Source organism: Podarcis pityusensis (genome assembly GCF_964106645.2).
Source record: "Podarcis pityusensis genome assembly, chromosome: 12".
In the NCBI taxonomy this organism is placed as follows: Eukaryota; Metazoa; Chordata; class Lepidosauria; order Squamata; family Lacertidae; genus Podarcis; species Podarcis pityusensis.
In genome coordinates this window covers 23,981,077-23,993,362 of record NC_138037.1, presented here as the reverse complement: position 1 = coordinate 23,993,362, position 12,286 = coordinate 23,981,077, and the positions used below count along the sequence as shown (strand labels likewise).

General features: G+C 44.9%; 1 protein-coding gene across 2 annotated transcripts in view; it reads left to right on the top strand.

The window, feature by feature from the left end:
• Positions 1–12,286, top strand: part of MALRD1 (MAM and LDL receptor class A domain containing 1) — a 228,651-nt gene that overhangs the window by 12,111 nt on the left and 204,254 nt on the right. For both annotated transcript variants that reach the window (XM_080974345.1, XM_080974346.1), the window contains 2 exons: positions 11,010–11,129; positions 11,859–12,005. In XM_080974345.1, coding sequence (XP_080830471.1) covers positions 11,010–11,129; positions 11,859–12,005 — 267 coding nt within the window. The remainder of the gene's footprint in view (positions 1–11,009; positions 11,130–11,858; positions 12,006–12,286) is intronic.

The following is a 12,286-nucleotide window of genomic DNA, read 5'->3' as shown; positions in this document are numbered from 1 at the left end:
GTAATCAATCTTGTGATTTTGTACACTAGGAACTTCAAAAATTAAAAGCACATAGTCTTGATGTTGACAAAAGGTGGCAGTGACAGATGAGTTTTAATGTATTGGGGACTATACATTCGCATGCCAGACCACAAGCTGGTGCTTCTTTCTAGAATACCTTCTGGCCTCCTAGATTTGTGCAAGGCAAATCTGTTATTTTTGTGATTTTGTTCTTGTTTCTGGTGTTGGGTCCAGGTTTGTGGACAAGATGCTCTTGAGTCCTCCCCTCCCTGCCCCTAGCAGCCCACTTCCTCCTAATCATTGATGTTATTGCCCATTTGCTTGCCTTGTACCCTGAGCCCAGTCTACACTGGGAGTGAGAGTGGAAGCTGAATGGAAGCTGCTGCTCTCAAAAACTTGTTCATTTCTCCCAGAGAGGACAGATGTACAAGCAGTGAGTGGAGGAGTAGGTTCAGGAGGTGATTGGGAGTGGGCCCCCTGTTTATTTGGGCCTTGGCAGATGCCTAACAATGCCAACCTTTGCAGTCAGCCTTATAAAACATCTGCCTTGCACCTCTGCTCCATTGATACTGACCTTCTGGAGACTGCAGTAAAAGAAAAATGTCAGGGGCACAGGGCCAGAGTTTTGTTGCCCTAAATATGTGACCCCAAATAACTGTCTGCATTACAATAATTTGGGTTTACTGGCAATAATGTGGAGGGCAAGGCAGCAACTAAAACCGACAAAAGATACTGGGAGATTTGCCAAGCACATTTAAGCCCTTGGAGTTGCAGAGTTCAAAGATGACCTCAAATTGTCTCTTACAATGCAGCACTGGGGGCCCATCAGTTTATTTTAGTGAGGTGATTCATGTTATATTCTAGAATGTAGTGTTTATGTCTCAGATAAATTTAGCTCCTGCAAACCATTCTGAGCACAGGAGTCCAAAACAACCAGAGTCTCCTGAGACTGAAGGAAAAACTTGCTTCTTCACTACACATGTAGTTTCTTACACCTTTTAGGATTCTGAGCAATATTGTTGCATCGTAGAGCAAACATAACTCAATTGCCCTAGGAATTTGGCAGTAGTGTGAGATTTATTTCACATGGTACCTTTAACAAAATAAGAAAACAGTACATGAAGAGCATGTTATACCTGTGGAGCTGGGCATTTTACTGTTAGGTTTATGTGTGTTCTGCTTTAAGAGTTTGTTGTACTTGCTTTTTATTGATTATAGTATATTATTTTATGAGTATGCTCTAGACATGCATATTTATGAAACAAAAATAAATAGTAGTAGCAGTTGTTTATGTATTTTTTATTTTTATGTATAATCCTTATACACAGTGCTTTTTTTTCTTAAAAAATGTTTAGGGGTACTCTCATTTTGACTCAATAAAATCACCATTTTAAAGTTCAAATCGGGGGAAATAAATACAGTAAATGGACAAAAGTACAAAGATTCACAAAATGTTTATTGGTATGCGTACCCCTGCATCCTCCCAGAAAAAAAGCACTGCTGATATAGTATATATATATATTATGTTTGCATGTTTTTGTTTGGCCTGTCCTGCATTTGGATTTGTATAAGCAATATATGTGTCTTGTACCAAACATGAAACATGATATACATTCCTTTACCAAATGTCTGCTAGCTTCCAAACAGTGCCTCTTAAGAGTTTTGAACATATTAGACTCCACCCCTGTAGTTTAGTTATACATATTTCAAAACCAAGCATCTGAATCTAAGTACACTTTCTCTGCTGTGGATTTAGAGCCAGGCTTGTAGCACCTTAAACTCTAAAGATATTTGTTGTAAGATAAGCTTTTGTGGATCACTTCATCAGATGCAGCTTATGCTACAATAAATCTGTTATACTTTAAGGTGTCACAAGATTCTTAGTAGTTTTTGATGCAACGGGCTAACATCAAGGGTCTCCAACCTTTTGGAAGAGAGCACTAGGGGTGCCAGTCTCAAAACAGCTGCCTTGGAAGGGGTGTGGCAGAACACAAAGTGACTACTATGGGGAGCATGGCATAACACAATAGAAACAACCACTCCCAACGATGTTATGCTTACCATGGCAAATCAGCTATGTTCTGCTGGTCCAATGATGGAGATCACATTGATGCTGTTTCTTTCTAATAACAGGGAGCATTCCTCACTACCAGCAAAAATAACCTCCAATGGGTTCTTTCCCCCCACAATTACATTTTCTATCTTGTGCCTAATATTCATGCCTAATATTCATAGCCTGATATGGGTCCTTCAGTACACAATATACAACTGCTGTGTCTGTTGAGAGGGTCACATTCATGTGTTATAAGTCTGCTCATCCTTTTTTAGTAGTGAAGTGCAGTCTGTCCCCCCCCCCCCACTAACAGTACATAAATGCTCCCTTAGAATGCCACTCATGTGTTTTGTGTGTGGATAATCATGCCTGAGTATGAAAAGTCAAGTGTCAAGTGGTCCTCAGAAACTGAGTTTCAGGCTAGTTGCCGCTAGGTTGAATGGATGCAATTGCTAGAGTGATAGATGTAACAAAGGGCAAGAGTCTATGTCTGTATCTTCAGTTGTTGTATAGAAGAAGGAATTTTGACAGGTGTGCAGCTTGTAATTTCATGGCACCGCAGGGGTTCAAAAAGCTGTCAACCCACTCTATTGCCAATATTCTTTTAGAAAACCTACTATCTTGTTTCAAATGTTTTTTTAAAGAGACCAATCTGTTATAAAAAGAAAGGATATAAAAAGTACAAAAGAGCTGAAGTAGATATTTAATTCTATCCCTATGAAGTAATAGCAGATTTGGACTTTAAACAGAACCTCTGCTCTTAGAACAGATATTTCTCTTTTTCTGCCTTGCTGTTCTAGGGTATCTTGAGAATTTAAACATTTCCCCAATCTTGCTTGATATGCATAGGAAAATGTCCGTTTGATAATGACTCCTGATATGTAAGCTCTTGGTCCCTATCACAACCCATTTTGAGTTCACATAGGAAAACTATAATGAATTTGCATCCTAAGTTTTTCCTGAAAATTATCTGTGAATGTTTTGTGTTATCTCTTTTCCAAATATTTGCTGAATATTTGTAGTATTAAATTTCCTTATCTGACAGTTGATAATTGATGATATTTTATACGTCTTCTATGCCTTTTGACAGTATTTGATAGCTTAGCTTCAATGATTTAGCTATGATTAATAGCTGCTGCGTAATGGTGTTTAGTAATTCACAGTATTGAACTAACATATACCACATACCTGTCTACTTGGAAGAAACTCTACTTAGTTAAATGGGGCTTACTCTCAAGTAAGTGAGTATCGGATTACAGCCATACAGTAGTATTTAGTCTTTGGTGGCTTTGAAAGTTACATGGTATATAATTCCTGATAATATGTAAGTGCTGATAGCTTATGATGCTTTCTGATACCAAAATATTAAAGAGACACTAGCAAATATAAACCACTTGACTTTTCATGTGAAATGAATGAATTTGAAATATCATATTAGAAATGTTAATACAATTGGAAAAATATTAGTTTTTGAATAATTAAAAATACTCGTTTCAGCTCTAATCTAGGCACTGTAGAACACAAGGTAGATTTTTCCTTCTTTAGTTTTCCATTGTTTTCAGATTTATTGTGAATCAGCATTTTTTTCTCTGTAGCTCAGAGGTAGACTATATGCTCTGCATATAGAAGTCCCAGACTCAATCTCTGACATCTTCAGGTAGGGTTGGGAAAGGCTCTTATCTGAACCTTGGAGAGATATCACCAATCTAGGGCAGCCTTACGTCCAGGTTTTCCCAGACATTACAAGGATTTCAAAGGCAGAATTGATGGGGGGGGGGGGATTTCCAAAATTGTGTGTGTAGGGGGGTGTTTTTGTTTTTTTTAAAATGCTCAACAGCTTTTGGGATGTCCTGGTTTTTGCCTTTTGAAATATGGCAACCCTAACCAATCAAATGTGCACAATATGAGTTGGATGGACCAATGGTTTGACTTGGTATAAAGCATCTACCCAAGACTCATTCATTCTCGTGTGTGTGTGTGTGTGTGTGTGTTTTAATAATATTTGATGACCTAGGCCAAAGTGTTGGCTTTCTCTTTGAAAAGGTAGGTTCCCTTGGAAGGTGGTGGACTATTCTTCCTTGGAGGGTCTTTTTAGCAGAGGTTGAATGGCCATCTGTCATCGATGCTTTAGCTGAGGTTCCTGCATTGCAGGGGGTTGGATTAGAGGGCCCTTGGGTCCCTTCCAGTTCTAAGATTCTATGATTGACATAGAGCAATATTTTATGCTACTATTTTATAATGACTGATTCACATATGCAAGTTGTCTCTTGTTAAAGAATGATGGAAACAAGTATACATGAGCTGAATAATAAGATATCAGATATGTGAAATTGCTGTGGTGTGTCACATCTGCAAGATATGGCTTCTGTGGGAATGCTGTTCACTCTTTAAATTAGCGATTTCCCACTCCAGGTACTGTTCTTTTTCAAGAACCCTTGAGATTCTGTTCTAGGCCTGCTCACCCTAATTTGCTTCTCTCCAGATAATTGGTGTTGCATCTGGCTCCTTCCTATCATAATACTTCGGCAATTTCCCATATGCCTAGGTTTAAGCCTCTCCAGTGTATCCCCCACCCCCCTGCAGTCTTCAACAATCTTCCTTGTTGCTTCTTTCAGTTTAATTCTTAGCTTCTGTTGCTGCATGACAAGTTTCAGCCCAAGGCCTATATTATTCTCTATTAATATGTTCTCTTGTCCTGTGGTTTTGGCCTAGCTCTGGTGTTGTTTTTATAAGTTAAAATTGACATGAGATTGGGAGGGGTTTATTTATTGCACAGGCATCCCTGTCACTTACATTCTGGGCCCCCACATGCATGATCGGAAACCCATAAAGTGGGGAGCACCCTCTAAAAAAGCCTCCAAATGCCTTTCCCCCTACTCATCTCCAGCATTCTCTCCACTCTCGTGCCAATCCAGACAAAAATATCTAGAGTTGAAGCTCTGGGGTTGGCTGGAAGCTGGAGGGTGCATGGGAAAGCAGCTGCGGTGGATGCTGCTGCTGCTACACTACCCCACATGTCAGCTGTTAGGCAGGTAGCCTGAGCAGCCAAAACAAAGACCTGCTGCATCTCAGGTCTCTTCAGGGCTTCCTCTTCCCTCACTGATGTCGTCTTCAGCCTCCTAGGAGGGTCTCCTTGCGAGCCACGAGGACTCTCCAGCTCTCTCCTGCCATTTCCGGGTTTGAATTAAATTATTAAATTATTTCCCGGCCTTGCACATATAGGTGGTCAAACGCGAGTTGATTGCACTTGGGGGGGGGCGCCTGTATCTTACATGGTGGCTTTTTCAGTATAATTGCATAATCCAAAATAGTTAAAACTCTGCTACTTCAACAATTATTGAATTACTGTCAGACCTTGCCAAGAACATGGAAGCAAACTCTTGTTGATGTTCAGAAACTGAATCTGCTTTCTGCTTGAGTTTTAGCTCAGTAAAGTCGGGAAGCTTCCCTGAGCTTGGTAAAACAAGGGATTGTGCCGTCCCTTTGCTTCTGTAAGCAGAACTGGGAGGAAAGCATTTTTCTGGCCATTCTCTCCCCACCTCCACAGCCCCCATAGCCTCAATTTGCTCCAGAGAGTTGGGGACCCTTCTGGAGCAGATTTACTGGGCCGGGGGTGTGAGGCTGCAAGAGGGAGGAGGAATAACTGAAAAATGATTTCTTTCCAGATCTGCTAATGGAAGCTTTACCATCAGCTAGAGTTTGGATTTGGATTTGAGCTAAGCGACACTGTTGAATACAACCCATAAAATTTGCTCTGAATTGTGATTAGTTTGTAGAACATGCATTAAACATTTGTCTTTTGCATAGCTGTTTGACAAAAGGCTTTATTTCATTCAACCTGCAAATTTTGACATCAAAACAAAAACTTTGAAAAAGCAATCCTATTCTTTTAGCACTACCAAGAAAAATAGAAAAGTGAGTCCTACTGCTCAAGGGCATGTTCATCTTGTAGTAGTGTAGAAGAAAGTTATTACCTCAAGGACTGCCTCTCCCCATATGAACCGACCCTGACCCTGAAATCACTAACTGAAGCCCTTCGTCATGTGCCTCCTCCACAAAAGGTCCAGAGGGTGGCAACACAAGTGCAGTTGTACCTCAGCTTCCGAACACCTTGGGAGTCAAACATTCCGGCTCCCGAAAGATCAAAAACTGGAAGTGAGTGTTCTAGTTTTCAAACTTCTTTTGGAAGCCGAACATCTGACGGAACTTCCACTATTGTTTCTGGCATGCCTGTGCAATCAGAAACCAATCGGAAGCTGCGCCTTGCTTTCCGAATGTTTTGGAAGTCAAACGGACTTCCGGAATGGATTCCATTCAACTTCCAAGGTACAGGCCATTTCTGCAGTGGCTTCCCGTTTGTAGAATGCTCTCCCCAGGGAGGCTCGTCTTGCACCTTCATTACCTATCTTTTGCGCCATTACATATCTTTTGCACCAGGCAAAAACCTTCTTCTCCCAGGCTTTTGGCTAATTAAATAATCTATGGTATTTTAAAATGTGTGTGGGCTGGGGTTGCTGTTTTTGTTTTTTACTATGTTATGCATTTTTATGTTTTTATATTGTGAACCACCCTGTGATCTTTAGATGAAGGGTGGTATAAAAATGCAATTAATTAATTATAATAATAAAGTGTGGTCCTTATTGACTTTCCATGAGACAGGCCTCTATGTTTCATTCCTCTGTGATATAGATCGTTGTTCAAAGCAGTTAGCATGCACAATGAGCTCATCTTTTCTGTGTGTACTCAGAGATGGCAAATGACACATTGATTCTTTCATATCAGTAAAATTAAAGTAGAATGCCTTGGAGAAGAGAAAAAAAGTAATACGACTACATTGGCTACTCAGTGCTTAGCCATGTAGCCCAGAGGGGACAATGTTTGCAACTGTAAGGATTACAAGAAAACGGCTCAAATAAGTTTGGAATATTGTTATAGATCTATTATAAACATCCCATTACTAACCCTGATTTATTTCTGAAGCAATTCTCATTTCAAATGATTTATTGATCATTTCTCTTTTCTTCTTTTTTTCTGACTTCACCAGTTGTCAAAATTAATTTATAGTAGAGCAATGCACAGTATTCATTGTCAAGAAGCTTTTGAAGTTGGAAAGAAAAAGGGAAATGCTATTCTTCTCAGGTTGTATCCATGGTGGCCTTGTATTAGTGCTTCTGCTTCCACAAGATGGGGGGGAAGGGGACGAGGACAACGGGACAACCCAATTTTTGCCAAGTGTGGCCTTTACTGCGGTGTCCCATGTTGTTCTCTAGGGTCCTCCAGTTCTTAAATGTTGCTTGCTGTGTGGCATGGGGGACTGTGGTGGGTAAGGAGTTCAGAAAAAAAGTTGATGCCCTGCCTAGTAAAAGTGTGTAAAAGTCCATTCTGCTGATGCAAAGCAGCCATTAGCAAACCCTCCAAGTGTCCCTATTTTCCAGGGACATCCCTGTTTTAGAGAAGCCATCCCGGTTTCTGATTTGATCTCGGAATGTCCCTTTTCCCTTAGGAAGTCCCTATTTTCACTGGTGAAATGTTGGGTAGTATGGAGTTATCCGGTCCCCAAGCTGTCTGAAGGCAATCTTGTATACAGAAAGTTTTTTTAAATGTTTAATGCATTAGATAGTGGTGCCATTCAAGTCAACCTTCAGGGCATTGGTCTCAGGCTCAGCAGTCTGGGAGTGGGTGTCTAAATGTCTGCTAAAGATAGCAAGAAATGGTGAGGGAAGCAAATAGTCCCAGTTTCAACACTTAGTGTAGGAATACTGAGTCTAATGCCAACGGCTGCAATATCCCCCCCCCTCAAAATCTTTGTACAGTGGTACCTCAGGCTACATACGCTTCAGGTTACAGACTCCGCTAACCCAGAAATACCGTATTTTTCGCACCATAGGACGCACCGGCCCATAGGACGCACCTAGTTTTTTGGGGGGGAAATAAAGGAAAAAATTTTTTATTTCCCCCCCAGGTGCGCTGTGCTAAGCCCGAAGCTTGGGGCGTGTGGAGCTCAGTGCGCCCCAAGCTTCTGGGTGCCGGCAAGGTCTCCGCTAGCCCTGGGAGAGCCCCGCGGCTCTCCCATGGCTAGCGGAGCGCTGCGCTAATCCTGAAGCTTGGGGCATGCAGAGCTCCGCGCGCCCCAAGCTTCTGGGTGCCGGCAAGGTCTCCGCTAGCCGTGGGAGAGCCCCGCGACTTCGCGCGGCTCTCCCAGGGCTAGCAGAGCGCTGCGCTAATCCCGAAGCTTGAGGCGTGCAGAGCTCCGCGCGCCCCAAGCTTCTGGGTGCCGGCAAGCAGTCCGCTAGCCGTGGGAGAGCCGCGCGGCTCTCCCAGGGCTAGCGGAGCGCTGCGCTAATCCTGAAGCTTGGGGCATGCAGAGCTCCGCGCGCCCCAAGCTTCTGGGTGCCGGCAAGGTCTCCGCTAGCCGTGGGAGAGCCCCGCGGCTCTCCCATGGCTAGCGGAGCGCTGCGCTAATCCCGAAGCTTGGGGCGTGCAGAGCTCAGCGCGCCCCAAGCTTCTGGGTGCCGGCAAGGTCTCCGCTAGCCGTGGGAGAGCCCCGCGGCTCTCCCATGGCTAGCGGAGCGCTGCGCTAATCCCGAAGCTTGGGGCGTGCAGAGCTCCGCGCGCCCCAAGCTTCTGGGTGCCGGCAAGGTCTCTGCTAGCCCTGGGAGAGCCCCGCGACTTCGCGCGGCTCTCCCAGGGCTAGCAGAGCGCTGCGCTAATCCCGAAGCTTGAGGCGTGCAGAGCTCCGCGCGCCCCAAGCTTCTGGGTGCCGGCAAGCAGTCCGCTAGCCGTGGGAGAGCCGCGCGGCTCTCCCAGGGCTAGCGGAGCGCTGCGCTAATCCTGAAGCTTGGGGCATGCAGAGCTCCGCGCGCCCCAAGCTTCTGGGTGCCGGCAAGGTCTCCGCTAGCCGTGGGAGAGCCCCGCGGCTCTCCCATGGCTAGCGGAGCGCTGCGCTAATCCCGAAGCTTGGGGCGTGCAGAGCTCAGCGCGCCCCAAGCTTCTGGGTGCCGGCAAGGTCTCCGCTAGCCGTGGGAGAGCCCCGCGGCTCTCCCAGGGCTAGCGGAGCGCTGCGCTAATCCCGAAGCTTGGGGCGTGCGGAGCTCCGCGCGCCCCAAGCTTCTGGGTGCCGGCAAGGTCTCCGCTAGCCGTGGGAGAGCCCCGCGGCTCTCCCATGGCTAGCGGAGCGCTGCGCTAATCCCGAAGCTTGAGGCGTGCGGAGCTCAGCGCGCCCCAAGCTTCTGGGTGCCGGCAAGGTCTCCGCTAGCCGTGGGAGAGCCCCGCGGCTCTGCCATGGCTAGCGGAGCGCTGCGCTAATCCCGAAGCTTGGGGCGTGCAGAGCTCCGCGCGCCCCAAGCTTCTGGGTGCCGGCAAGGTCTCTGCTAGCCCTGGGAGAGCCCCGCGACTTCGCGCGGCTCTCCCAGGGCTAGCAGAGCGCTGCGCTAATCCCGAAGCTTGAGGCGTGCAGAGCTCCGCGCGCCCCAAGCTTCTGGGTGCCGGCAAGCAGTCCGCTAGCCGTGGGAGAGCCGCGCGGCTCTCCCAGGGCTAGCGGAGCGCTGCGCTAATCCCGAAGCTTGGGGCGTGCGGAGCTCAGCGCGCCCCAAGCTTCTGGGTGCCGGCAAGGTCTCCGCTAGCCGTGGGAGAGCCCCGCGGCTCTCCCAGGGCTAGCGGAGCGCTGCGCTAATCCCGAAGCTTGGGGCGTGCGGAGCTCAGCGCGCCCCAAGCTTCTGGGTGCCGGCAAGCAGTCCGCTAGCCGTGGGAGAGCCCCGCGGCTCTCCCAGGGCTAGCGGAGCACTGCGCTAATCCCGAAGCTTGGGGCGTGCGGAGCTCAGCGCGCCCCAAGCTTCTGGGTGCTGGCAAGGTCTCCGCTAGCCGTGGGAGAGCTGGGTTTCCCATGGCTAGCGGATAGCTTCCTGAAGCCTGGAGAGCGAGAGGGGTCGGTGCGCACCGACCCCCCTCGCTCTCCAGGCTTCAGCGAAAGCCTGCATTCGCTCCATAGGACGCACACACATTTCCCCTTCATTTTTGGAGGGGAAAAAGTGCGTCTTATAGAGCGAAAAATACGGTAATACTTCGGGTTAAGAACTTTGCTTCAGGATGAGAACAGAAATCGTGCTCCGGCGGTGCAGAGGCAGCAGGAGGCCCCATTAGCTAAAGTGGTGCTTCAGGTTAAAAACAGTTTCAGGTTAAGAACGGACCTCTGGAACAAATTAAGTACTTAACCCGAGGTACCACTGTATAGTGGTCTGGCAGTTGTGAAGCTCCAGCTACACCTGCCATTTTCATTTCCCCTGAAATGCCTCTGGGCCCCACAGGGGCAAGCTACACATTACATCCAAATGCATATACCAAAGTCTTGGCTTTTTAAAAATGAAAAGCTGGTCATGGGAGGTTGCAGTGTTGAGTGGAGGAACGGTAGAAGTGAAGGTGATTCTTAGCCCTTTCCATGTAGCTTTATTTCTACTCAAAAGCAATTCAATAAATTAATATCATTTTTCACACTACGTTCTTTTTCGAAAGGGTGAAAACAAGTTTCTTCAATTCCTCCCTGTCAAGTAGTGCTGCTTCTAATAGCTCTAAAGAGCTGGGTTCTTCCCTTGTTGCTGCAGTTTCCCCCAATGAACATTCATGTTTATAGATCTATGTATGTCTATTTCTCAAGTGCATGACCTAAACATATCCAGAATATTATTTGATTTTGTTAAGAAGCAGTGCTACTTAGTTATATTCAAAGGGCTCATCCATGCTTTCCCCCTGGGCCCAAGAGCTTTTTCCATTGTTCCACGGCTGTGCCTTGTGAAAAACTGATCTTACCTGATGAGTTGGATCTTAACTGTTCTTACTTGCGGAGTTGAAAAATCAAAAGAGAGATTTTGAGTGACTAAGCTTCAATTCAATGTAGCCATAATACTGATTTTGTATGTAGGAATCTCAACTTTTATTCTTAAAGTTTTGATCTTGCTCTTAGCAGATACTTCACTGTGTGAGGAGAGAGTCCATGCTTGTGAAGAGACCCAAGTTCCAGATCAAGAGCACTTCAGTAATCCTTCCGGCATCCCTTTCAATGGCACACATGGAGGATTCTGCTGTAAGATTTATTGAATATAACTTCATTATAATTAATTTATAAAACTATCTCTTCAAAATAACACCCAGTCTACATTATTTTTATTACATGGTCATATGCTGCTGAACTCTGTAAACAGCACTTGTAAACTTGCACAGGGGTTATGTTCCAGGGTTCACGCCTAAAGCCAAAATTGTGTATAGCCAAAACCATTGCATTCAGTGGCGGATGGGATTACCAAAACCATTTTTGCCAGAACCCTGCCCCCTTTCTGCTCCCTTTTAATTTATTTATTTTTTGCCAAAGAGCTTATATGGTAGATAGACTACAACCAGTCTTTATTGAGCATTTATTCTGATTATTTTAAGAGGCAATTATATAACAACAAGCTTTCACCCTGATTTGCTTGTGGGGTGTTTGCTTTTCCTCCCACTAATGATTTGCTCATCCCACACATTGCAATGCATTTTGTCCTACCTTTCCAAAATGTAAAAGCTCATTTTTTTTTTTTAGAAGTACATTTGTGCTGGGGCAACAGACTTTAATTGTGCAATTCCAAAATTCTGGTATGTGTTTGAATCCCTCCCGCAACATATTGACAGATTCAGGGGCACCCTGAATATTTTCTTTATGTGGGAGCCCAAAGAAAGGGAATATGAGGAATTGAAGGAACAATGAATCTCCCAATAATGAAAGTAATGTGAGATTCAATTAGCTTAAAGGGGAGTAACACATTGTTCTTTCATTCAGTTCAACAGAACTTCAGTTTTAAGATTCACGTGTGTGACTGGAATTCTGATGCATCTGCAGAACATGTTTCCTGGGTTCCTGTGAAAGAATTAGATGATCGTGGCTTAAAATTTGTTCTTCTGAAAGATAGAAGCAATGACAGCAATGGTAATAAAAATGAATTAAATATGCATTTGTCAGCTGATGTGAAACCTGTGGTAATCATTTTTTTTATATAAAGAAGGACCTTCATGAATATAGAATAAAAAACTGCAGATAAAGATAAGAAATTTCAATGAAAGGAACATATTCGGAGTATGAGGTATGATAGTCAAGGCTCCCCCTTGTTCAGTTTCCAATTTTTGTTTGCTCATTGGTTAATTGTAATTAATTTTTATTATACTTCCTCTTGTTGTCTTTGAAAGGTACTTTACCTTTACCCTGCCCTC